The sequence below is a fragment of the Abramis brama genome (genome assembly GCF_963993115.1).
Source record: "Abramis brama genome assembly, chromosome: 19".
Taxonomy (NCBI): Eukaryota; Metazoa; Chordata; class Actinopteri; order Cypriniformes; family Leuciscidae; genus Abramis; species Abramis brama.
Genome location: NC_139981.1, coordinates 23,256,151 through 23,283,839, shown reverse-complemented (window position 1 = coordinate 23,283,839; position 27,689 = coordinate 23,256,151). Strand labels below are relative to the sequence as shown.

The 27,689-nt window shown below is 36.9% G+C and overlaps 3 protein-coding genes across 7 annotated transcripts; 1 reads left to right on the top strand and 2 right to left on the bottom strand.

Moving 5' to 3' along the window:
* Window positions 1–527: 527 nt before the first annotated feature.
* Window positions 528–9,636, bottom strand: ankrd2 (ankyrin repeat domain 2 (stretch responsive muscle)). 5 transcript variants are annotated; one of them, XM_084092916.1, is made up of 11 exons: window positions 9,504–9,636; window positions 5,095–5,170; window positions 4,937–4,994; window positions 4,708–4,815; window positions 3,498–3,626; window positions 3,258–3,362; window positions 2,198–2,296; window positions 2,010–2,108; window positions 1,808–1,906; window positions 1,617–1,715; window positions 528–1,531 (listed from the first exon to the last, which is right to left on the bottom strand). In XM_084092916.1, the coding sequence occupies exons 3-11, from the start codon at window positions 4,973–4,975 to the stop codon at window positions 1,433–1,435; spliced, it is 876 nt and encodes a 291-aa protein (XP_083949042.1). In that variant the 5' UTR covers window positions 4,976–4,994; window positions 5,095–5,170; window positions 9,504–9,636; the 3' UTR covers window positions 528–1,432. The 5 variants fall into 5 exon arrangements, with proteins under 5 accessions (XP_083949042.1, XP_083949043.1, XP_083949041.1 ...); XM_084092917.1 differs by lacking the exon at window positions 9,504–9,636 and having other exon boundaries at window positions 4,937–4,996; window positions 5,095–5,110; XM_084092915.1 differs by lacking the exon at window positions 9,504–9,636 and having other exon boundaries at window positions 4,937–5,122.
* Window positions 7,592–12,131, top strand: st3gal7 (ST3 beta-galactoside alpha-2,3-sialyltransferase 7). The gene is made up of 7 exons (XM_084092914.1): window positions 7,592–7,750; window positions 7,861–8,020; window positions 8,177–8,297; window positions 9,509–9,834; window positions 9,924–10,110; window positions 10,372–10,512; window positions 10,882–12,131. Exons 2-7 carry the CDS (start codon window positions 7,887–7,889, stop codon window positions 11,116–11,118), a joined length of 1,146 nt encoding a protein of 381 aa, XP_083949040.1. The 5' UTR covers window positions 7,592–7,750; window positions 7,861–7,886; the 3' UTR covers window positions 11,119–12,131.
* On the bottom strand, window positions 11,371–22,018 carry hps1 (HPS1 biogenesis of lysosomal organelles complex 3 subunit 1). The gene is made up of 18 exons (XM_084092913.1): window positions 21,868–22,018; window positions 21,227–21,348; window positions 20,997–21,131; window positions 20,199–20,341; window positions 19,922–20,030; window positions 19,692–19,852; window positions 19,488–19,587; window positions 19,327–19,396; window positions 19,145–19,200; window positions 16,439–16,594; window positions 16,071–16,250; window positions 14,922–14,998; window positions 14,693–14,824; window positions 14,556–14,621; window positions 14,285–14,429; window positions 13,514–13,627; window positions 13,341–13,423; window positions 11,371–12,609 (listed from the first exon to the last, which is right to left on the bottom strand). The coding sequence occupies exons 2-18, from the start codon at window positions 21,341–21,343 to the stop codon at window positions 12,447–12,449; spliced, it is 2,007 nt and encodes a 668-aa protein (XP_083949039.1). The 5' UTR covers window positions 21,344–21,348; window positions 21,868–22,018; the 3' UTR covers window positions 11,371–12,446.
* Between the last annotated feature and the right edge of the window lie 5,671 nt (window positions 22,019–27,689).

The window sequence follows — 27,689 nt, the reverse complement described above, 5'->3', positions numbered from 1 at the left end:
CAAAATAACTGTTTTCCATTTTAATATATTTTAAAATTTATGAATTTTCATCAGCCATGACTCCGGTCTTCAGAGTCACATGACCCTTCAGAATTCATTAGGTGTGTTCGACTTGCGCTGCGCTTGACCAATCGGAAGTATGACATCAAAGAACCGCGAGAGCGATTTGAAAGCATACGTAAACTTTTATATTTAAACATTTAGCCTATTATTCCATGTCTCAAGATTAAGTTCACAGTATTTACAGGACACAGAATGTCACAGAGCACTTATCCAGTGCTTCAAGCGCTAACTGAAATCACTGCAGTGTGACTAAAAGCTTTCTAATCATAGAACAACTGAGCGTTTTAAACAAATGATTCACAGGCACACTGTTGTTTCTGTCTCGCTGACTGGCTGCCAGTGACACAGGGAAACCCTTCATGACGCCAGGCCAAGAGATCAGTTTGGGAACTGGACGAGCCAGGCCATGGATTACATCTCTAATACAGCAGCAAAACACACTGAGTAACTAACTACAAAGCAAAAAAGCTGGACTGTTTATTCATAAACAATCATATATTAATCAAATATTCAATGTTTGCTTTTAGTCTCTGTCCGTCGAACTGTCATTATATAATAAAGCACAGATGACGTATGTGCCATATCAGTTTCCTCCATCCGAACCGTGTCATCTGATGCATCAGGAAACTATGCACAGCAATGAACATGTACTGGCACAATAAGCCATTGACAAAACTAGAACGTTAAATATGTTTCATAAGTTATGCAAAAGTCAAATAAAATGTTCTCATTTTAGAAACTTCTATTCAAATTGTCCATACACAAATGATATATAGTGCCAACCATCCTGGCATTTACAATATAATCATCAACCATTTCTTAACCACACAATCTTAAGTTACATGTTAGTATAAGTATATAGTGCTGTCAAATCGAGATGAATCACATCTACACACACTCACATGCATACATACATACAGTATACATATACATTATATACATGTATATAAGCTTTTGTTAGATGTGATTAATTTCAAATTAGTGATTCATCTATTTGAAAGTTTCGTTTTTACTACTGTATATGATCTGTTCAAGGTAATGCAATGCCTTTTAAAATAAAAATAAGTATAAGCCTCATTTCTTTATATAAATGAATACAATAAAGTCCTTATTCATTCAGTTTCTGGTCCCCATGGACTTCCATAGTAGGAAAAATAATACTATGGAAGTCAATGGTGCCAAAATATCTTTGAGTTCAACAGAAGAATGAAATTCATACAGGTTTGGAGCAACATGAGGGTGAGAAAATGATGACAGAATTTTCATTTTTGGGAGAACAAATAGTTACTCAGGCAGAGGTGTTGTTGTTCACAGCCATGCACCTGTTCACAAGTGACTCTAATGAATCCAACGCATCTCCGTGTGTCCGTCAGGCCAGACCAACCTCCCTCATCTGATCCAGCTTCTCCAGTGTCTCCTTAGTGTCAAACTGCCATTGCTTCACCTGTTCAGTGGCTGTAATGCCCTCCTGAAACAAACAAATGAAGTGCTTATATCCAGCTGTATACATTATATTTGATCAGATTTGTTTTTCTCATCCAGCGTGATCTTACAGCATTCTTGATCTGCATATCGGCTCCAGCCAGTATGAGGAGTTTTACAATTTTATATCGATTTAATCTGACAGCATCATGTAGAGCTGTGTCTCCTTCCTTTAAAAGAGAAATTAAATGTTTAAACTGACTTTTAATTTGCATGATCCGTATAATGTTTGTGTTTTCCTCATGAATTATTCATCTGTTACCCAATCTTTGGCATTAATATTGATTCCACAGGCTAGAAGATGCTGGACCACGTCGCTGTGACCAGTCCGTGTGGCCACATGTAAAGGTGAGCTAAGCAGCTGTATGGGAGGGAGCAATACGATTTCACCATATTATGCATACTTGCGACAGCTTATTTTTTATACTGTACAGTATTTTTGTCTTCCAGTAAAACATTATTACTTTGTCTCTGACGTTGATATCAGCTCCCCTGTCCTGAAGAACTTTCAGCGCTGAGAGACTTCCACCTCTGCAAGCCCAATGTACAGCCCTGCAATCCAGCTAAACCACGGACAACAAAAGCAAATCAACACAATCACAACACCATTGTAACAATGAATTGACTTAATAAACATTTATAATGATCTCACCCTGTCTTTAAAGTTGATATCAGCTTCTTTGTCCAGCAATTTTTCCACTATTTTAGCATGATTTTCCAGAGCAGCCCGATGGAGTGCTGTTTTTCTGAACTAAGACAAACAGTTGTGTGAGCGACAGAGTCATCATAGAGTCAGAGAACCAGCGTTATTATAGGCAACTACAACTAAAACCATCAAATAAAAATGTGTTACTTGAATCAAAATTTTAGCTAGTTGCCAATACAACATTTTTAAAAAGTTGCTCCGACTACTTTGACGTGTGTATATATGGCGTGGGAGAGGTAGGTTGTCACAATGAGCGAGAAAGGTTGACATGGACCACGCTAAATCGCCAACCTCTGGGGAATCACCCTTTTTATAGTCAATAGTTGAGTGATGTGACATGTAGCCAAGTATAGTGTCCCATACCCGGAATTTGTGCTCTGCATTTTATCCATCCAAGTGCACGCACACAGCAGTGAGTTTTTGAACACACACACACTGTGAACACACACCCGGAGCAGTGGGCAGGCATTTTTGCTGCGGCACCTGGGGAGCGATTGGGGGTTAGGTGTCCTGCTCAAGGGCATCTCAGTTGTTAGTAATGAAAGTGGAAGAGAGCACTGTTCATTCACTCCCCCCAACTACATTTCCTGCCGAATGAGACTTGAACCCGCAACCTTCGGGTTACAAGTCCGACTCTCTAACCATTAGGCCACAAATTTTATCCCTTAAAACTCATCTTTGATCTCCAAAATGACATATTTAAAAGTTTTTTCCTGTGAAAAAAAAAAAAAAATTCATGCCATAAAACAGCTTGAATGTAACTCTACACCCTTGCTTCATTTCGTATATGCAGACCATAAATATGCAAATGAGCTCCGCCTCCACTCATTCATACAGGCTCGTCTACAAGTCGATGTATCAGAATGGTAATGCATTTTATGTATTGTTTTAGCACTAAAGCTTTGACTTAAATGAAAATGAAAGCTAATAAAAAAAAAACTATAATAGTATTTCACTGATACTAAAACAACACTGGAGAGAGCATGTCATTTCAGACATACAGCACCTCATCACAGGTGTTTGGATCTCCTCCATCTTCCAGAAACTTCTCCACTACTTCCATCTTTCCCTGAGCTGCTGCTTTTAAAAACTCCTCTGGTTCAACAAGTCCCTGACAAACACCAGAGACAAATTTAAAAAAAAAAAAAAAAAGATGCAAAAAGACTAATACTTAAATAATAATTATATGCAACTCAAATGCACATAACAATATTAAAGACAAGAAAGACAGATGGGTTTCCCTCACCATAGGAACATCCATTAGGCCTTTGGAAGCTGCGGCCTTGTTCTTGTTCTTCTTATTCTTCATACGCAGCTCAATAATATTCTCTGCACCCCCCAGATCAACGATCACACGCCTCACACGTTCCTCTGCCTGTATGAAAATTCACTTCTCTTCATCACTGACTGATCCTGGTCTGCACAGCACATGCAGTATTCTTACAATAAAATTGGCTCATATGGTTTTTAATTGACAGGATCGTGAAAATCTTGTCAAACTGATATGAGATGGCAAATTTTGATATTGACTAAATGGGACTAAAATGAAATGGGACGGTCTAACCTACAGAGGATTGTTCTTGTCGTCTAGAAACTGTGACAGCTGCCGTTAAAGAGTGGCTGTAACGTTTGTACTAGACTTTTTTCAAAGTAATATTAAACTGTGTGGAAAAAAAAAAGGTTCACAAACTGTCTAAATATGTTTACCATGTTCCATCTCAGTATATAGAAAAGTATAAACTATATATAAATCGCATCTTAGTGAGATGTGTCAACATTTGAAATGCTTTAAAGGTGGGTTTTTTTTTTTTTACATTTGCATCATTAGATATTTGAGTAAGTTGAAACCCAAATACTTATGTTTGAAAGTGTAATTATGCAATTTCTCTCCAAGAAAATCCTGTCGCCACTGGCGCACAATAAATTCTGGGGTAGGCAAGGTCGCGAAGGATTCATTTGTTGTATCCTTCATTTCATGGGAAAGGACGCATTTGAAGGACCCTTCCAATCGGCCTTCGAAGGATGCAGTCTCTGAATAGGACGCAGCCATATATGGTGGCTTTGAGTTTGAGGCAGGTGAGTTTGATCAAAGTGGGAGATAAACTCTGCAGGAAAGTGGACTTCGAGAGCCAGAGTTGAGAACTCAAGGTCTAGATAATTTCCTACAACCAACATAACTTTACATTTACATAACTTTTATTCAAAGCGACTTTCACTGCATTCAAGCTATATATTTTGTTAAATTCACGCATTCCCTGGAAATCGATCCCATGTTTGACTGTTTGAGCTTCACATGAAGACTATAGGAAAGATAAATAACACGGCTGAATAACACGACTTTATTGGAGATATTGATTATGCTTCAAGTATCAAGTTTATCTCAGACTGGTACAATTTTCATCTTTTCATTAACAGTCCAAATTTTGATCTCTGCTGCGATTTTGTTCCCCACTCACCTGAATGTTTGCAACTCTTTGATTGACACATTCATTTCCCTGTTCCGCGCCCACAGAAGGTTCATCCACGACCAAAATCCCCAACTTTCGTGCCCGAGCTTGACGCTTCTAAACAATTTCAATAGAAGACAAACAAACTTTCTCAGACAGGTACTTCCCAGACTTATTACAAATAAAATACATAATAAATGATCAAAATGAGAAATTAATTCATTTCATTAGACTGTACCTTGTCCCGTTTATCAAGGGCTGCTCTTCTATCAACCATAGCCGTCACCCATAGGATGCTCTCGTCCATTATAAGGGAAGAAAAGTATAAAAAGAAGTGTTTTCAAGTCGCAAACTTTCACAAATAATCGTGTAAAAATCCCGCCGTTAAGAGCAGACCTGCTGGACTGAGATGTGAACTGGTCTTATAGCTCACAGCAGGAATGTAAAGCCACGTCCGGCCCCGGTGTGACAGCTGTGGATCACACACAAACACGCAACATGAGCTCACCGTTTGTTCGGTGCCGTCCACCTCCAGAGGCCTGCCCTCTGCCACACTCTGGGAGTCCAGTTTTACAAGAATCACGACCCAATAAACACCCTGTTTTGGAGATTATGTTATTTATAAGTGGTTCATTAGTGTCAAGTGATACCTCGTAAATGCCTCCTAGTTTCAAAGAACGCCTGTTAACACACAATGTCCAATCACGGGACGGCATTCTGGAACATCCTGTTGGTCGTACATTCGCACGAATGCACACAAATGTCTTATTATGATTAAGTGTTTGTGTTTGAAGGAAGAACAGATGTAAATGGTTGTAAAGGTGAGATCAAGTTGAAATTTTCAATAAAACCATCATCATTCGACAAATAAAACAACTGAACCAAACATTGAGCAACAGCAAATAATCATGTGTAAATAAAATGTGACACATGAAATCAATGTTTGATTTCATAATGCAGTCATGCTGTTCAAGTCCTTCAACTGACCAGTCGTTAAATGTCAGGAGTCACCCCTAACTTAAATATGATTGAAATGTTTATTGGAAAAGAACTAAAAATTGACAATAACTGTTCAAATATCTGCTTAAAACTAATTAAAAATTACAATTCTGCTAAGTTTACTGAATTTAGTAATTCCCCAGTACTTTCCCCAGGCTTTTTTCTAAACTTTAAGCAGTAGTTTTTTTTTATTTTTATTTTTTTATTATAAAGCAAATAAATATTTACTGCTGCAAATACTTAATATTTAATCTAATAATCAAATCAAGTCTTATAATTTAAAGAAATGCTGCCAAATAATGTTTTCTTTACTCATGTTTAAATGCTGTATACTGCTATCAGCTTAACTGAGATCCTGATTGTTTTGTTTTTTGTCCCAGATATAGTTTTTTGGGGGGCAGTAAGTTTTCTTTTCAGTTTTTCTTTTTGAAATAAATAAACACTTGGGGGATGCATTCAATTTATGAAAAGTGAAATTAAAGGCCTACTGAAGTGCCTTGAAGCACGCAGCATTATTCTGTGTGTTGACGTCATTTCCACTGAAACAGGAAGTCAGGGCGGGACACATCGAACAGCTCCTCCCCTTTTTAAAATAGCCAATAGTGTTTAGTTTATATCACAGCTCGGCTAGGGCCGTTGAGCTCATTAAAGCCGCAGTTTCCTCCTAATCTCTAACCGTTTCTCCTCCATATCACTTTATAATATAGAATTCTATGCAGAAACCAGACTTCATTCGCCCCAATGGAAAGCATATTTACACTGAATCGTTCCCTATCCCCTATATAGTGCACTATGTGCCATTCACCATGTAGAAAATAGTAAATGTGACCAATTTTAGCTGCAGCTTCAGCGTCTATTTATAATGAAGGAGGCAAAATCATTGATCCATATTGGTGGAAGTGAGACTATACATTTTGAATGCTCATTTCTTCTGAATGCAAATTTTGTCATTGTTTTGGAGCACACTAGCTTATAGATAAAAAGTAAGGCTAACATATTGATGCTAAAAGCCAAATAAACTTAAATTTTGATTTTATGGGGACTTTAAAGATACTTTTGTATTGTTACAAAAGATTTCTATTTTAAATAAATGCTGTTCCTTTGAACTTTTTATTCATTAAAGAATCCCCAAAAATGCATCACAGTTTCCACAAAAATATTAAGCAGCTCAACTGTTTTCAACATTGATAATAATAATAATGTTTCATGAGCAGCAAATCATAATATTAGAATGATTTCTGAAGGATCATGTGACACTGAAGACTGGAGTAATAACTGTTAAATTTTCAGCTTTGCCGTCACAGGAATAAATTACATTTTGAAACATTCAAACAGAAAACAGTTATAATAATATTAACAATATTATTTATTTTTGATGAAATGAGAGCACAAAGGAGACTTCAAAAAACATTTAAAAAATATAACTGACCCTGACTTGGTGTAGAGTGTGTTTGTGTATCGATAGGTTAATTTAGAGAGATTAATTATACAAAATGATAAATAAATCAAACAAAAACATACATGCTTCAACACTGATTCCATTTCCAACTCTCTCAAAACCTTTTAGGCCTCAAAACATGTTTTTTCACTTCATCGAGTTCCCTCAGATTTCTTTGACATAAATACCCTGGTAACAAACAACTTAAAACTAAGATTGAGCAGAAAAGTCATGCTTTAACTCTGAGAAAGAAAAGCCAATAAAGTCTGTATACTTATGTTTAGTTATTAAGATTATTGTTTTGCTTTCAGCAACAGCTGAACATGCTGTCTAAAGGACTTTTGAAATGCTGATGTTAGGTATGGTATCAAACATTTTCCAGAAATGGCAGTGTGTGGCTGTTTAAACAGTAGATATACAATGCGAAGCCTCTCACACAGGTGAATGATTAACTGTGAGGAGGGATCAGACTGACACAAAACACACACACACACACACACACACACACAACACAGAAGCGGAAGAAAGGGACAAAAGCGCAGCTCAAATTCAATACAACACAGACATGTTTCTATCTCTACACCTGCAAGAAGAAGACAGCACCTGAAATAAGAGGTAAGAAACAACATTTACAAAGGCATAACGTATTCAAATGTGCTGTGAATGAAGGCTGTAGAACAAGCAAAGTACGACTCCTGTTTTAATTAGCATTTCATAACTAACAGGCGTAGTTGGGAACTGACAGGAAAAAATGGTGACACTGAAACACTTGAGTGTTAATGATAATGACGAAGACAGCGTTCCTCTGTTACCGGAAGCCAGCAGCTCGGAGAGCCCGACCACCCAACACCACAGGGCAGAGTCCAGGGAACTGTTCCTCAGCCGGTGGGTTTGACCGAGGAAAGCACTGTGACACCACAGAAACATGCTTGCCATTCACACGCTTCACTGGAGATTTAGAGACGCACTCCATTAAAACCAATGAAGCACACCTAGCATGAGCTTTTAAAACACCATAAGTCTGCTGTTTTGTGATTTCAGGAGGAACAACTTCATTTTAAGCATTGTTCTGTTGTTGAGCTGTTACTCTGCACTTCTGGTTCCTGCGTATCTGCCAACGCCAGAGCCCACCTGGACTAATGACAGTTCTGCTGAAACTCTGGTACTGTAATTCACTGTTTCACCGTATGAAGCTAATGAGATGTGCGCCAATTTGCAGGATCTGTGACTTGACTTGCCCCTGGTTCCACAGACAAGACTTAAGATAGTCCCAGACTACAATGCATGTTTGAGTTGTTTTAACTGAAAGCAACTTGCACTGACATATCTTAAAATATGTCAGTGCCATTGTTTTGTCTCAAGATTCACACCAGTAATGTTTTTTTTTTTTCTAAGGCACATTTATAAAAGCTACTTAAATGTCCAAATTAAACTAAGGCCTAATCTTGGCTTAATCTAAGCCCTGTCTGTGAAACTAAGCCTATTCAACTGTGAGTTTACTACAGGCTTAAGATGATTCAAATAATCCATGTGGAGTTCACATATAATTATTCAAACCCCCCAAAAGATTCTCTCTACAATTTTAAAAAATAAATAAAGAAACTCCTTGATATTGTAAACATGTTCATTAATTTAAAATAATGATTATAATTTATATTAAAATGCTTATTTTAGGGTTATAGAGGATTATAGTGCTGTAATAATATTTCAGTAAATTATGAATCAATCAATAAATACATAAATCACAAATTGTCATATAAATAAATATACACAAAGTTCAAAAGTTTGGGGTCGGTAAGATTTGAAAAAAATATATATATATTTGAAAGAAGTCTTTAATGCTATTTGATCAAAAATACATAGTAAATGTTGTGCAATATGAAAATAACTTAAAAATGTAATTAATTCTATTGATGGTATGCTAAATTTCCAGTCTTCATGTCACATAATCCATCACACCCTTTATTCTAAAAATCTGATTTGGTTTGTGAAACCATGACACATTTTTATTTTTGATTGTGTCACATGATCCTTTAGCATCATCAGATCCTTCATTCTAATATTCTGATTTGGTGCTCGAAAATATTTCTTATTATTAGCAATGTTGAAAACGGTTGTGCTGCTTAACATTTCTGTGCAAACCATAATACAATTTATTCTTAATAAATACAATTATTTCTTAATTTAATCTTAATTTCTTACAAACTTTTAAACAGTAGTGTATATGCAAATAAATAACATACCATACTTATGTATAATAAGGTAGAAGGTACAACAAGTACAAACCGATATGCATCTCTGCTACTGCAATGAGTATTATGTTACACTCATGTTGTGGTCAGGTGTCTGAAGGCTCACTTGTACACACCTCAGGCTCTGCTGAATCAGTCAGCGGCTCTGCTGTCTCGGTCATGTCACAGTGGCTGGAGTGTGGAGAGGGTGATGACGCTGCCTACTCCTGCTGGGCTGCTGAAGATCCCCGTGTTCCTGGAGAACGGCACACAGGTCTGGGCACTGCCTCCTCCTCTGGGTCTGCAGGGTAGTGAGGAGATGGTGGCGCAGGCCCTGAAAGCTTTGCCTTATACTGGTGTTCCTGCTGGCGCAGAGACGTGCAAGAGATGCGTGGTGGTCGGAAGCGGTGGCAATTTACGTGGCAAAAATCTTGGACCTCATATAGACCAGTACAACATTATCATTAGGTTAGTTCATTAAACACATATGGGTGAGGTGTTACAATGTCAATGATGCACATTAACTTGCCTGAACTAATTAATCTTTATACTTACAGAGTGAACAATGCTCCAGTATTTGGATTTGAGAGAGAAGTTGGCTCTAGAACTACCATTCGACTCATTTATCCAGAAGGGGCTCCTACCCTGCCACATGAATATGAGAATACTGAAATGGTGGCTTTGGTTGCGTTCAAGAGCTTGGATATAGCATGGCTCATCTCTGTAGTAACCAAGGAACCTTTGGTGAGTAATGTTAGAAGGTTTTCAGGAGGGACATTCTCATTCTAGAGAGCATTTTGTTGGACAAAGATTTGTATACGCCTTTGAGTGCAGGATGAGTCATCATTTTTTTGTGAAACAGAGGGACTGTAAATATTAAATGTTTTTGTCATCTCTAAGGTGTGCTATAGCCTTAAAGATAACAGAAATTACCTTAATTAAGCCTAATTGTTGACATGAACAGTGTGGTCCAAGGAGTCAATGTCTGTCCCTGTCTTTTTGAAGAGTTGGTGGTCTAAATTGTGGTTCTGGAAGCATGTAATAGACACGATACCTCTTCAACCAGAAAATATTCGCATCCTGAATCCTGAAATCATGTACAGGACAGGACGAGTCCTGCAAACCTATGCAGAGCAACAGAAAAAGGTCAGAACTGATTTTCAGTTGTACAAACTCAAAACTTTTACTTCTCTCTCTCTCTCTATACACACACACATATATACACATATATACATATATATATAAAAAATATATAGCTGAAATATAATTGAAATGTAAAATGAAATGTAAAATGTAATTTATTCCTGTGATGGCAAAATTTTCAGCATCATTACTCCAGTCTTTAGTGTCACATGATCCTTCAGAAATTATTTTAATATGCTGATTGCAGGGCAAATGTCGTGTTATAAATTCTTTACTAATTAAATGAAACGTGTCCTTGCGGAACGAGACTCCTACTCAGTGTTCTGCCGCTAGCATTGTTAACTGAAGTCAGTTTTATATTCTGTTTGTTAGATGGTGCCGACCCTGGGTATAACGGCAATAGTTCTGGCCCTGCAGGTGTGTGATGAGGTGAGTTTAGCTGGATTTGGATACGACCTTCAGAACCCTGGAGCTCTGCTGCATTACTATGGGTCTATCCGCATGGACGCCATGAGGGCACAGGTGGTTCACGATGTCAGCGCTGAGACCATCTTACTGCGGGAGCTGGTTAAAGCCGGAGCGGTGCGAGACCTCACCGGGGCATTGTGATGACGGCAGACACTCTGAAACAGCTACATGTAGAAGTTAAAAGAGATGACAAAACACAGAAACAGACCTGTTGGAAGACAATAGGATCGATCTTATAAATTTCAGGGCAAAATGTACTAAATTGTACCCAATAACATAATATACAAACAAATGCACTTAAAACAAGTGAAAGACTACTAAAATTAAAACCAAAGCTACTATAATACACATTTAAATATAGCTTTATTAAAGATGACAAAAGATTTATTCAGATAAATTATTTCTTCATATTTATTTATCTTGGAAAACTGATTACATATAGTGTAAAACATTTTTTTAACAGAACATTACATATATCCAAACAATACTGTATCCAAATATAGACAACAGATTCGTGTTTGAGTGTGATAATCGGTCCTGTAAAATATCGCATTATATTTTTAAAACATAAAGCAGTGGGTTAAAAACAAACACACTTTCCTTATCAATGTACTTTGTCTTTAACGTAATCTCTGAGCTAAAATTTAAATAGGGAATATTTTGTTGCAACACATTCATGATCATTAATTACAGTTAAAAAAGTGCTGACATTACGGAAGGAGAGAAATCATCTGCTATAGCAATACAATGGATATTTTTGATGGCAGGATAAATAAATTGTTATTCTCCTTTTTAAGAATTAGATTTGTGTATTTCAGCTTTAACTTTACAACCATTAAACAAAATGTTTACTAAATGTACAAAATTACTAATTTGTTGATTCATTAAAGGTAGGGTTGGCAATTTCAGAGAGGTTAGCAATAGCAAGTTGGCTTTGAACGCAAAAGATCCTTCAAAGCATCTCCAAAGCAAATTAATAATTGATTATCTTTACAACGGAACTGTATTAACACTGAACTAACTTTTCTTTAAGAGCTGCAGTAGAGCCGAAATGAACCGTTTCACTGAATCATTTTCCTGTTATCACTGTAAAGCTGCTTTGAAACAATCAGTATTGTATAAAGCACTATATAAATAAAGGTGACTTGACTTGACTTTTAAAAAAAGAGTGTTCCCTATAATATTTGGTCCTGGTTTCACAAATAAAATTGCTAAATAACAGACACGTTTTTGTATTACGAGCACCTTAAGAATGTCTGTTTCTCACTGTTCACTTGCACCCTATATTTAGTTCATTAGAAGCACAAGAAATGCAATGTTTAGTTTCCCAGCACAATATTTTCTGCAGTTACCTGAACTGAAATAAGTACAGAAAACTCTCCATATAGATTATAGCTCATGCAGCAACAGAAGAAAGAGAGCACGGCTGCATGGAGCACGTATTCCTCTGACTCTGAGGACCGTGTTGGTCACAGGAGCGGGATACGGGTGGGCTCCCACAGCTTGCGGGCCAGCTGACTGCAGTGCTGAAGAATATATTCATTGGGGATTACACCCAGATGCACAGTCAGCAGTTCATAACACTTCACCACTTCATTCTGATGTCTTTTGCTGTAATACCGCAGCAGTTTCCTATGACACAGTCAGAACAGAATAGACACGTGTTAAAGAAACTTCAGCTTCCTATCACCTGGCAATGATCTAGAAACCATCAAAAACACTGTAGCATCCACTGAGAACACAACAGTAACCTCTAGCAGAGTCCATTTCCATTCAAACTTAAATCGTACATGGCTACTTTTAAATAGAATAATTATGTACAATAACCTTCAAACTGACCTGGTTTAAAATGCCCCTATTATACTATTTTAAAGATTCCTAATTTTATTTTTGAGGTCTCCTACAATAGGTTTACAAGCATCCAAGGTAAAAAAACACTTGAGTTTTCTAATAGTATAAAATTGCAGCTTCACATCTTTTATCAAAGTGGGTGAAAGGGTTCAGCTCCAGGTCTTCCTCAGCACAACAAGATACAACCGCAGTGTTTGAGGACGAGTCGAACTAGACTTTGTTCGTGGCAGCCAATGAAGACCATAGGGTGACATTACGCTAATCTGTTACAAACCTACATAGGTTCACGTAGGAAGTGAGACTGGAATTACTGATGACAGTTCAGAATCAGTTCTTTCTTTCAGGAGACAATAATATTATATTATTATATAATGCTATACTACAAACTGTGTGAAAGGTAATATCTGAAAGAGCAGAATAGGGGCACTTTAAACTCTTAGACAAGGTGTTGTCAAATCATTCTGAATGAAATATGCTTCAAACTGCAAGTGATGTCCTTGTTTCTGTCTTACTTATAATAATCACAGGTGAGCATTCCTATTGGAGCGGTGTCATCTGGGAAACTGGGTATATCTATCACTTCCAGTTTGTAACCCTGTCAAAACGAAATTTAAACCTGATCACCACATATATTATATTATATGTGTCATGGTAAATGTAAAGAAGATATTATACTAATATTTACCGCTTCATTTTCAAACCACAAAAAGTAACAGTAGAAGTAATCTCCATCTCGGAGTGTGACGGTGGCGTAACCCTTGTGTAGGTATCGCCGTGTTGTTGCCACAAGACTCCAAACCTGCACAGATTCATGATGAGATTAGTATATCATCAGTAACTAATGAAAAAAATACAGTATTGTTATTTAATATACAGTAAAGTTTAGGATTGTAAGATTTGAATTAAAAGTACAGCAATAACACAGAAATACTATGAAATATTTTTTACAAATAACTTCTCTATTTTAAAATGTAATTTATTCCGGTGGATGGCAAAGCTGAATTTTCAGAATCATTACTCCAGTATTTAGTCACATGATCCTTCAAAAATCACTCTAATATGCTGATTTGCTGCTCAAGAAATATTTCCTATTATTATTGAAAAATTTCCTTAAAAAGGGTAAGTAAAGAGATCTATATACTTATATTTAGGGGGAGTATATATATATATATATATATATATATATATACATATACATATATATACATATATATACACACATATATATATATATATATATATAACATTTGTTTTTAGTCTATATATAATTTGATTTTGATTTTATGAAAAATGTTCAGCTTTTGATAACATTCTGTATCTCTACTGAAGAATATTTAATCAATTTCATTTGTATGTACTGATATAACAATACATAGAAACAAACAGCTACATTTACTTATACTAAAACATTTCACGATTTGATACAGTGCATGATGGGCTAGACACACAAAAACACCTTGTTCTTTATGAAGTCAGCAAGAGGTCCCTTTCCGAGCTCAGAGACGGTGAGATCCGTCACATTTAGGGAAGGCGCTATCATTTGACCACTTGAACGATCCACGTAGATAAAGTGGACGAGACCAGGAAACTCTTCCAGGTATGTGAGAGCGTGGTTAAAGTCTATCACAACGTCACAACAGAAGAAGATTGAGTGCTAGATAAATGACAACTACCTGGCAACTACTGATCACGTCAAACCAAAAGACTCAATGTTAAAAAAAGGATATGACACCATTGTGATATTTCTTTTGCTTTTCACCAGCAGAAAATCCTTCCAGTCCATCAACTTCTCTCTGCAACAAATGTGAAAGACAGTTAAAAGTGACTCAAAATGAGTACTTTAGAAGTATCTGTTCATACATACTGGACCATGTTCAGAGCTCGTTCTTGCAGATGAGGAGCCAATCGCTGACTGCTGGCCATGCATTCAGCTGCAAAAAACTGCCTGTACACACTACACAACTGAGTCTTCATGTTTCGACAAGAGGGCAGCAAACTGAAACAACACATAAAACGTCAAATGAGCGAATTAAGCCACATCCACTACAGAAAAGACAGTTTTTCAGTTTGTTAATAACAAAAACAGCACTCACTCCCTTGTGAATCCAGATCCAGATCTGGTGAAGGCCTTGCTCTTAAAATCTGTCCACACATTTTGAAGATGGGAAGTCTGAACACATAAAGAAAATATGTTATTATAACGCCAACACTCCACTATTTCTGGTCAATACATTTCCAAGACCTTTCCAGTTGTTCTTGATTACTGGATAAATCTTCAAATATGCATTTCTTGTATATGTATACAATTTATTTTTCTTTTTTAAATGCGAGGTGGCAATTCTTGGAATTGATAGATTTAAATTAATTTAAATATACATTTTAGTGTGCAAAAAAAGACATTAGATTTGAATATGACACAACAATGAATAGATTGCTCAAAGAACAATATTCTAATCAATATTGTATTTTAGCGCAGAGCATACATTTCCATTCATAAGTTTGGGGTCGGAAAGTTTCTTTTAAGAAGAATGCATTAAGCTGATCAAACGTGACAGCAAATACTTTTACTTTGTTACAAATAAAAATATTTCAAAGAAATTCTGTGCTTTTGACTTTTCAACTCATAGAACTCACAAAAATATTAAGCAGCACAACTGTTTTCAACATTGATAATAATAATAAATGTTTCTTGAGCAGCAAATCTGCATATTAGAATGATTTCTGAAGGATCATGTGACACTGAAGACTGGAGTAATGATGTTGAGAATTCAGCTTTGCCATCACAGGAATAAAAATATATACATTTTAAAATATATTCAAATAAATATTACTGTTTTGAATAAATACAGCCTTGGTAAGTATAAGAGACTTATTTCAAAAACATCATATCAATCCCAAACTTTTTAATGGTAGTGTAAAAAAAAAAAAAAAAATTCACCTTTTATTTTTTTATAATGATTATAATAATAAAGCAATTTAAAGTGTATTAAAGAGTGTATTAAAGTGTGTTAAAGAACATGTTTTCATTTTAATGAATGGTGTTTTAATAAAATAAAATAAAACATTTTAGCAAAAGATTGTTACTAAATGAACTGGATGAAAAAGCACTAAATGAACCATATTGAAATCTGATGCAGAATCATTGAGTCCCTTATGAGTCCTAATGAAAGCACACTGTAAAGTGGATCTGACAGTGTGCAAAGGATGAAGAGTGTGCGCTCGGTTCGGTTGTCCACACTGACCTGAATGTCCATGCTGGCCCAGGCTTTGACTAACTTCTCCAGTCTGCCCCGCTGCTCCTGGACAGAGGGCTGACCCCGTGTGGCCGCCGACCCTTCATGCCCCTCACACAACCTCTTCTCCAGCTTCACAAAGGCTTCCAGAAAGTAGTAAATATTTATTGCCACATGACTGTTGGGGATCTGTTGAGAAGCAAGACAAATTAGCTGGGAACTTTACATGTTTGTTTAAACCCTACATGATCATGTTATTCAGTATGATCATTGTCTATACAAATGTGCTTATTTGAAAAGAGTAGAATAAATATGTCTAATAATGTAATAACAGGTCTGATAATATACAGAATGCATGATATTCAGAAAGACTTCACCTTGGTGAGCAACACTAGCGTGATTCCAGGCCAGAGAGACAGGCAATACATGGAGTGAGGCATCATGGGACACTCTTTGGCTTCCAGGAATACTCTGAATGGGGCTGAGGGGTCAGGGGTTGGAACTTCAAGAGTTTTTAGACTGTCCTCAGCCATCTAAAATCATAAGAATATGCGAAAAACTTTACATCATACACTACCGTTCAAAAGTTTGGGGTCAGTAAGATTTATGTTTTTAAAAGAAGATCATTATGTTCACCAAAAATACAGTAAAACAGTAATGTGTGTAAATGTAACAATTTAAAACAACTGTTTTCTATTTGAATATATTTTAAAATGTAATTTGTTCCTGTGGTGGCCAAGCTGAATTTTCAGCATCATTACTCCAGTCTTCAGTGTTTCAAGTTGAAAACAGTTGTGCTGCTTAATATTTTTTATTTTTTTGTGGAAACTTTTCAGGATTCTTTGATACATAGAAAGTTCAAAAGAAAGTTTTAAAGGTGCTGTATGTAACTCTACTATTCACTCTACTAAAGCATAAAAATACCATAATATGTTTGCACATATTGAGGAAACATGCTAAGTTCACATACTTGTTTCTCTGAAAAACACTTCTACAGCCAGTTATTTTACTTTGAAATGTGCGTTTCCAGGCTGGAATGTTTGCTATTGTTTTGGCCTGTGATACTGCACATTGCCAATTTTCATTGTCCATTGCGCTCGTTCCTGTTGCTTGTGCTCAAACTGGCAACCCGAGTGAGCGCCGTCCAGTCTGAGGAGGAGGGGGCGGGAGAAACGACGATCTCCGATATTTTGAATTGGAGTGCAGTACCTCTTTCGATTGTCATATTGCCTATATATTGTCATTTTTTAAGGGTTAAAAATATTATATATTATTATATACAGCTGGGGAACACACACACACATACATATAAATGTTTATATTTTAAATATTATATTTAATTTATATTTTAAAAAATGTTTTTCATCCTTTTGACAACATTCTCTCTCTTAAACATCCTTTAGATATCATTCTAATATTCTGATTTGGTGCTCAAGAAACATTTTTATTCAACAAATTATTCTTATTATTAGTAGTAGTAGTAGTAGAAAAGGGTTGTGCTGCTTAATGAAATGTGTAAAGTTTAAAGAAAGTTTAAAGAACAGCATTTATTCAAAATAGAAATCTTTTCTAACGTTATAAATGCCTTTACTCTTATTTTTGATAGTAATTTTAATGCATCGTTGATGAATTAAACTATCAAATTCTTGCAAAAAAATAATTTAAAGGGGTCATATAATGCCATTTTTGTACAAGCTAATATGATTATTTGGGGTCTAAATTAAAAGTTTGTAATATACTTTAATTAAAAATTCTCATTAGTATTGTAAGAAAACACTCATTTTACCTGGTCAAAAACAGCTGTTTTCAGCACGCCGTTTAAGTGCATGTGTCTTTAAATGATAATGAGCTTTGCTCACCCCGCCCCTCTGTTCTGTGGGGCGTTTTGCCATGACACACGTGGAGTGTTGCCTTGACAACAGAGGGTATATTTTGAAGAATGGCAGCAGGAGTCTCTGAGGACACTGTGCAACCGTATCATTTTGAACTAGAGTCGGAAAACAGGACATTTCTGAATGGTTGGTTAACGTAATGTCACTGATCTATCTTTGTATGTACTGGCAGGGTAGAGTAGTGAGATACGAACGGTATGTGTTTAGTGATGTATACGGTAGTTCATTGACAGATTGATGTTACAGCTAATGGTCATAAAAAACTTTTTTTAGTAAATGTAGGCTTGTCCGTGATGCGTAACGTTATCTATGCAGTGTTAGGTACAACTGTCAGGGTTGAAGCACCAAAATTTTACTGATCTGTTTAAAAAATAAGCAGTCTGTGAGACTATGACAGTCATTAGGCACATAAACAACACATACTCAGACAGGAGCTAATACCTTTTTCAATGTTCTCATTTGTAAAGCAGTCTAGTGTGTGAAATGATTCGCGCATACATGAAAGCATTGCTGTTGATCGTGGGGAATATTCCCTTCGAAAACAAACTCAGCCACTGCGTCTTCAGCGGTTCGGATTTAGGAACATCAAAATGACTGCTGTGTTCCTTATTACACCCAAGAACAGAACGCCACAATCGCTTAGACGCCATTCTGCTCATAGACAGTGCTCCAGCGTATCAACAATGACGCGTGGACTATGATTGACAGCTCGCTCACGAGCGAGTGCGGGTCTGTGTTGAAACGCTGCTGTCAATCAACAATCGTGGGAGGGGCGTCGATTTTGTGACGTCACAAGGTCGAACGGCTTGATTTGAGATGGGGAAAACATATAAGAAGATTTAAAAAAAAAACACTGGATGGATTTTTATCATTTTATGATGGTTGTGTACAGGCACTGCCAACACACATTTCAGTACAACCAACTTGTAAAAGTGCATGTACCATTATATGACCCCTTTAAAGTCCCCCTGTAGTCAATACATTAGCTCTTAAAACTCATTTTTGATCACCAAAATGGCATATTAAAAAAAAAAAAATCCAGTGAAAAAAATTATTCATGCCTTAAATTAGCTTGAATGTAACTCTACACGCTTGCTTCATTTACTATACGCGTATCCATGAATATACAAATGAGATCATATTAGATCATACTTTTAGGGCAGCAGAGATGGACAGGAAGAAATAGCTCACCTGAACATCAGGATCTACAAACTGGAAGACAGGAGGACTGTCACCTCTTGGTCGAACTATGCATTAAAAATACAAATATGCAGCTTGTATTTATGCAACACTTGGTGCAAAACTTTAGCGAACATGTCTGAATGTCATTGCATTACACACAGAGTCTATGAAAGTCTACTCATTTCTATCACCTGATTCCCGTTCAGGAGGAGAGGGCTCTGGTGTGTAGAATACATCAGGAACTGAACTGCTCTCTAACTCCTAAATATACAGAAAATACTGTCAGGGCACAATGCAAAATAAAACACTGTGAGGTATCAACAAGCGATATCAAAAACAAGACGTATCAAACCTCAGGAATGTCATCTTGGTCGATGTTGCTGGGGTAGAGATCCTGCACAAGGATGATCAGAGCCAGGAGATCAGAGGGGTTTAGACTGCTGGCATTTCGACTGCACAAAAAAAGTTAGAAATATGAGATTATTTCAAAGTTCTCTATAGCTTCTGATTTATTTTGTGGTCAAAACATAATCTTCTCCAGCAGCGTTTGCTGTACCTGGAGTAGAAGGCCAGAAGTTTGGTGTGCACCAGTATGAAAGCGTGCAGCACCTCCTCGCCTGCTCTGTCCATGTTACTGTTGATCTGCTGCACCAGCCGACGCTCCAGGAACTCGATGCACTGCTCACAAAGGGTCGGGTGGATCAACCTTTCCACAGCCTGAACACACAGAGAACTCGTCATGTGTGAACCTAGCAAACAACTAATAAAAACAGCACTTGCACACACCTCCACTAAAAAGCTTTGGTCGTGCTCTTGTAAGCGGCTGTACGTTTCCAGGAGGCTTTGTAGCTTCTTCCATAACCGGTTCCTTTGCTCAGTCTCTTGAGGGCGCAATCTGACAAATAAATTTAAATATATGAGTCCGTTACAAATGCTTTCGTTTGTGCAGGATTAAGATCAAAGTCAAAAAATAATAATATGAAGTGAAATGCAATGAGACTAGTTATACTAATCTACAATATGAAATACGTTGATGTGATGTTGAACAAAGTGCAGTTCTCACTCTTTCCTCAAGAGGGCCCCGCTGAGCGTCACCATCCCAAACATGATTTCTGTGAGTTTCTTCATCACATAGATCTTTCTCTTCAAATCCTCTTCGGTCTCATCTCCATCTCCATTCACAGCGATGTATAGACATTCCTCAAACTGCATGATAGAAAGCACAAGTATGTGGCATGAGTACTGGAAAAATACATAGAACTTCTTGAAAGAGGGTTTATATGTTAAATTCACTGTTACTGAAGAAAGGTGATTTAAGTGACTTTGAACGTGGCATGGTTTTTGGTGCCAGATGGGCTGGTTTGAGTATTTCAGAAACTTCCTGAGCTATTGGGATTTTCACACACAACCAATACTCTAGGGTTTACAGAGAATGATCAGAAAAAGAGAAAATGTTCAGTGAGAGGTAGTTTTGTGGGCGAAAATGCCTTGTTGATGCCTAGGAGAATGGTCAGAGTGGTTCGAGCTGATAGAAAGGCAACTAACTCAAATAGTGTCTGCTTTAATGTCGCTAATTTTTACTGTTAAAAAGCGGTAACTTTGACAGACCTAAATTCAACACGAGAGATTCTCTTCACACACAGTACGAGTTGCAGTCTGATTTGTTTTTGTGTCTCCTTTTGTTTGACAGAGATATAATCCGCCCTGATCATCGGCTGTTTTTAAACAATAATGGCTTTTCATTTTTGGCCAATACATAGCATCCCTCAAAACATCTATATTAAAATACTGTATATAAAATAAAATAAAAAGTATTTATTAGTGTTAGATCAGATGATACATTCATTCTGCTGTGGATTACCTGATGCAGAACATAGATATGATTGTTTTCGGTGTTGAAGGAGGTGTAATTGTCCCCGAGTCGGTCCACCATGGTGCTACAGGAGATGATGATGGGTGCGAAGAGAGTGTTGATGCTGTCTTCAAAAGCGGGCAGCTAAGAACACATAAAAAATAATAATATTAATAATGTCTCATGCATGTATATTAAAATTTATATTTATTTAAATGTCAAACAGCATTAATTCTCACTCGTTGTCCTTCCTCCTGGGAAACCACATACTGATCCTGAATCCGCTGCTCGAACTCGTTGTCTGTCCAGTAGAACAAAACCTCTGCGCTCTCGTTGGCCACCAGTAGACACTTCATTTTATCTGAACACAAATGCAGTTATTAGAAGAATAGTTCATATTATTCACACTGTGCATAACTCTAACATGGCTTCGTATTAAGCTCAGTCTTTCATAAACCTCTTAATGCAACTATTCAAGAAAATCATAATTTACAGTCCTAATCATTTGTGATTCCAACAAAACAGAAGAAAAAAAATTCCTATAGGGCCTGTATGACTTCTAATGGGATAAACGCTTCTGTAAGACATCAAAAAGAACTCAAAGACAATCTTTAAGAAACCATGCAGCTTCCTTAAACTGTTCAGTACAGTAGTAGCCTAGTAGTAATTGTTAAAATACAATACAATACAATACAATAGGACAGAATGCAAACAAGTTAACGAGTACACAACACCCAATAGGATGATACTCTTGTGCAGCAGAAACCCAAACCTCTCGGTTCCTCCAGAATGAAACTAGCTGGAAAAACATATCAAGTTCAAGTGAAAACTTTTTGCACTAAACTTCTAACCAGTTTACGTATCAACAAAGTAAACTTACTATTTTAGGTGTTCGCATCTAGAACAGAAGAGTATCATTGCGCCCGAAATCCTGAGCCAGTTCGATAATCAGACTGCACAACAAACAGTTTGACAGATTACACTAAACTGCAGCAGCGCTTCCGTGATGTGTGTGTGCGCGCTCGAGTCACGTGATTTGATGATCACCGGCGAGCGCGCGTCACGTCTGGAATTCAGATCATGTGCGGCGGATCTGCAGCGCGTGATTCCTTTATTGCTCATTCATTTAATGAACGCATTCATACTCACTTCTTTCTTTCTTTCTTTCTTTAAAGTGGTTAAAAACATGACTGACTCATGACTGAATGATGCTGCAATTAGAAAAGGAAAGAACAACTTTTTTACATTACATTTAACTATATATATATATATATATATAGGCCTATATACAGACCCTTTCCAAAAAATGAGAATATCATGGAAAACTTTATTTATTTCCATAATTCCATTCAAAACGTTAAACTTCCATAGATTATAGATTCAGGGCCCACAACTTAAACGATTTCAAGTATTTAGTTGTTTATTTGTAGATAATTTGGGCTTCCAGCTCATAAAACCCACGAAAACAGGATTTCAAAAAATTAGAATATTACATGAAATCACACAGTAATTACACAGTGATACCATGGTCATTGAACCAGGTTTTGGTTCTTTTGGCAGTGTGGGCAGGTGCAAATTCTGCTGGAAAATGAAGTCAGCATCTCCATAAAGCTTGTCTGCTGAAGGAAGCATGAAGTGCTCTGAAAATGTCCTGGTGGACGGCTGCGTTGAGTGGACAGCACAGTGGACCAACACCAGCCGATGACATGGCTCCCAAACCAACATAGACTGTGGAAACTTCACACTGGACTTCAAGCATCTTGGATTGTGTGCCTCTCCATTCTTCCTCCAGACTCTGGGACCTTGGTTTCCAAATGAGATGCAAAATTTGCTCTCATCAGAAAAGAGGACTTTGGTCCACTGTGCTTTATTAGCACTTCATGCTTCCTTCATTTTCCAGCAGGATTTGCACCTGCCCACACTGCCAAAAGAACCAAAAACCTGGTTCAATGACCATGGTATCACTGTGTAATTACTGTGTGATTTCATGTAATATTCTAATTTTTTGAAATCCTGTTTTCGTGGGTTTTATGAGCTGGAAGCCCAAATTATGTACAAATAAACAACTAAATACTTGAAATCGTTTAAGTTGTGGGCCCTGAATCTATAATCTATGGAAGTTTAACGTTTTGAATGGAATTATGGAAATAAATAAACTTTTCCATGATATTCTAATTTTTTGGAAAGGGTCTTTATATATATATATATATACACACTCACCTAAAGGATTATTAAGAACACCTGTTCAATTTCTCATTAATGCAATTATCTAATCAACCAATCACATGGCAGTTGCTTCAATGCATTTAGGGGTGTGGTCCTGGTCAAGACAATCTCCTGAACTCCAAACTGAATGTCAGAATGGGAAAGAAAGGTGATTTAAGCAATTTTGAGCGTGGCATGGTTGTTGGTGCCAGATTGGCCGGTCTGAGTATTTCACAATCTGCTCAGTTACTGGGATTTTCACGCACAACCATTTCTAGGGTTTACAAAGAATGGTGTGAAAAGGGAAAAACATCCAGTATGCGGCAGTCCTGTGGGCGAAAATGCCTTGTTGATGCTAGAGGTCAGAGGAGAATGGGCCGACTGATTCAAGCTGATAGAAGAGCAACTTTGACTGAAATAACCACTCGTTACAACCGAGGTATGCAGCAAAGCATTTGTGAAGCCACAACACGCACAACCTTGAGGCGGATAGGCTACAACAGCAGAAGACCCCACCGGGTACCACTCATCTCCACTACAAATAGGAAAAAGAGGCTACAATTGGCACAAGCTCACCAAAATTGGACAGTTGAAGACTGGAAAAATGTTGCCTGGTCTGATGAGTCTCGATTTCTGTTGAGACATTCAGATGGTAGAGTCAGAATTTGGCGTAAACAGAATGAGAACATGGATCCATCATGCCTTGTTACCACTGTGCAGGCTGGTGGTGGTGGTGTAATGGTGTGGGGGATGTTTTCTTGGCACACTTTAGGCCCCTTAGTGCCAATTGGGCATCGTTTAAATGCCACGGCCTACCTGAGCATTGTTTCTGACCATGTCCATCCCTTTATGACCACCATGTACCCATCCTCTGATGGCTACTTCCAGCAGGATAATGCACCATGTCACAAAGCTCGAATCATTTCAAACTAGTTTCTTGAACATGACAATGAGTTCACTGTACTAAAATGGCCCCCACAGTCACCAGATCTCAACCCAATAGAGCATCTTTGGGATGTGGTGGAACGGGAGCTTCGTGCCCTGGATGTGCATCCCACAAATCTCCATCAACTGCAAGATGCTATCCTATCAATATGGGCCAACATTTCTAAAGAATGCTTTCAGCACCTGGTTGAATCAATGCCACGTAGAATTAAAGCTGCATTATGCAGCTTTGCCGATTTCTTCGCTGTTTTCTCGCTTTTTGCTCGCGGGTTTCTCCACAGAGCTCCCCCTACAGCTTCAGAATAGATATTTGACAACACTGTCGTCAAAACTCGTTGGCTCGTCCCATCTTCTCCCGCTGGTCATGTGCATTTGTTTTCAAAGAACCCGGCGAACGCACGGAGCCATGTCCACTGAGGTATGTATAATACACAGAAGGCTAGCATATAAATGTTTAGATAGTATATGTGTGCAGTGCTGTAAAGCAGTTTGTTACATCGCGAGACCTGATATCACGCGATACTTCCCCGCCGGCCCAAAGTTGCAAGTGTGGTTTTTCGTCTCACAGGCGCTCGAGGGGTGCGAGAAGACCACCATTCAACCCGAAAACAGTCATATAACCATTCCAATGACTCCGAAGCTGTTCGGTTAAGATAAAAAAGTTACTTAGTTCACCTTTAAGGCAGTTCTGAAGGCGAAAGGGGGTCAAACACAGTATTAGTATGGTGTTCCTAATAATCCTTTAGATGAGTGTATATAAATTGTTAAATGTAATGTACAACTTAAAAAACAACTTAAAAACATAAGTTATGTTTGCCTTAATTTTTTGGTTTAATAAATATAAACTCAAAATGTTATGTTATCTGAACCACATTAATTATCTAAGATAAATGAGTTGACAAAAGAAATAAAGTTGCGATATCAAATCATGAAAATATTTTCTTTTACAGTAATATTATTACTTTTCTTGTTCTTTCTTTCTTTCTTTCTTTCTTTCTTTCTTTCTTTCTTTCTTTCTTTCTTTCTTTCTTTCTTTCTTTCTTTCTGCATTTCTTTCTTTCTTTCTTTCTTTCTTTCTTTCTTTCTGCATTTCTTTCTTTCTTTCTGCATTTCTTTCTGCATGAAATTCTAAATAAACGTTTTGGAGCTTTGACCTTTCCTCTGTTCAGTCAGTGACACACACATGTAAGAATTTACCATTGTACCAACTTTAACCCTCTATGTAATTGGCTTATATATCGTGTAAACATCATGAAATCCACCATCTTGGCTCAAGGGGGATGGGTTCTGGGTCTTCCAAATAGGGTCAACAGTATAAACATTTTCATGCTGGGTTTGGTTACAGTGTGCATGGCAAAGCCAGGGAAGTCACGCAAAGGTAGTTTGACTCTTCGCAGAACTGCAGTTCCACAGCATATACAGAGAAAGAAACGTCACACTTCATTATGTCTGTATATGAATACATGCTGTTGATTGTCAGCTTTGATCAAATGACAAAGACCTACCTGCTTGTTCCACAACAATCATGCATATTTATAATTAAATCAAGGTTGCAGTCCAGTCAGGACATTTTGCATTGGAAAACAACAAAACTCCAAAGTTTGGGAGTAGCCTACATATAGGATTATTTCTTTTTATCATTTTATTTTTAAATGCAAAATTTTCCTTTTCATTGCTCAAATTCTCTGAAAATAATAATCTTATGCAATTTTGAATTTAAATTAATGTTGATTTGATATTTTATTTGGTTTGATAAGACAAAAATGTTAATTAAACATAATTTGATTTTACTTTTTGCAGTGTATAGTGACTACTTTGATGGTTCTTAGTCTAAATTTCAGTAAATAGCTGTACTCATAATAAACAGTGTTGGGGAAAGTTACTTCTAAAAGTAATGTGTTACAATACAGTGTTACTCCCTTGTAACTAATTGTGTTACTTTTTATGGAAAGTAATGCGTTATGTTACTTTTGCGTTACTTTTCCTCACCTGGGCTGGGCTTGCTTGTTTTTTGTTTTTGTTATTAATAAAAATAAAATAAAAATGATATAAGTAAAGGCCCTTTCACACCAAAAGTGAAATCAATAAACCTCAGGCTGAAGGAAATGCACCAGGGCAGAGTAAGAAAGTTACATACAGCACCTTTAAACTTTGATTCGTCACTCAAACGACTGTTTTGTAGTTTATTTTTTTTATTACACTTTTTACTCCTATTTGCAGTTCCTCCACCAGTGGGTTGTGGGCAATATTAGCCGTTATAGTGAGCACGGATCCATACTTCGAAAATCCGCCAAAAAATAAATAGTAGACCATCCGAGGAATTCTGGCATAGGCTCTTTTCAATATACTGTGCTTTGGGACACTTTAATCTCACATTCTGTTTAGGATGGATAGTAGGCTATGGACACTGAGACGCAGGGATGTTTATCTAGTCATTCAGTTTTGGTTATTAGTATGGCTGAATTAGATCATTGAAGGTCAGCAGCAAAGACATTATTGGTTAATAAAAGTGAGATTAAGTAGGCTACATCAAATATATTTGTGTAATTTAAAATTTAATCATTTAAGGGTTGCGTTTTTGCATGTCACTGTTTTTAATCATTTTGAGGGATACTGAATATGTTTTTGTGCAAGTGAGATGAGTAGCCTATATCATAACCATCATGTTTACACAGCGCACACAACGCCTCGGCACTTCCGGTTTGTCTGAACATCGGGACAGAAGAGGTGTCAATCAATGGGAAAACAAAGGTGTTACTTATTTGAAAAAGATATTTTGTTGTAAATTTAAAAGTAATGCGTTACTAGTTGAAAAAGTATCTGAATAACACGAGTTACGTATAATGCGCTGCCCACACTGAAAAAAAGTGTGTTGGATTACATGATTCATGCGGCCTTCATGTGCAATAGGAATTATAAATACTATAGTTTCTGAAATTGGATATGAACGCCCTCTCAAGTCAAATTTTGAATGCAATGAGCTTGTTATCACGACTTCAGGAGAGGAAGTTGGAAATTTCCAATTCAATTTCATATACTTTATTGTCACTGAATTACAACTGAATCACAACTGAATTATAATACTGTACTAGTTAGTTAATAAACTTGTAGCTAACATTAGCACACATTAGTGCAGCCCCTTCAGCAAAGCAGTTGTGCCTAAGGAGTTGTTGTCTCACTCTTCTCCACAATAGTAACCCAGTTTAATTTAAATTTCAACATAATTGAACATTAAACACTATTACACACTGTCAAGTCTCCCCCTTTTCTCATCTTGCTCAAAAACACATCAAATAGCACTTACTTTCAAACACAAATGGATTAATTAAACTTCAATTTTACAAATATTTAAGAGGATTGAACACAATTAAATTAAGTTAGGACAAAATGTCTAGCAATTGTGTTGCTTTAGCTCATTTTAACTAAGCAATTTGAACAGGCAGCACAAAAAAAAAAAAAAAAAAAAAAAAAATGCATGTAAAAGGCCTGCTGGGTCATGTCAGACTTTGTGACTCTTGACCAAGTGTGAACGAGCCTAGATTATGTTTATGA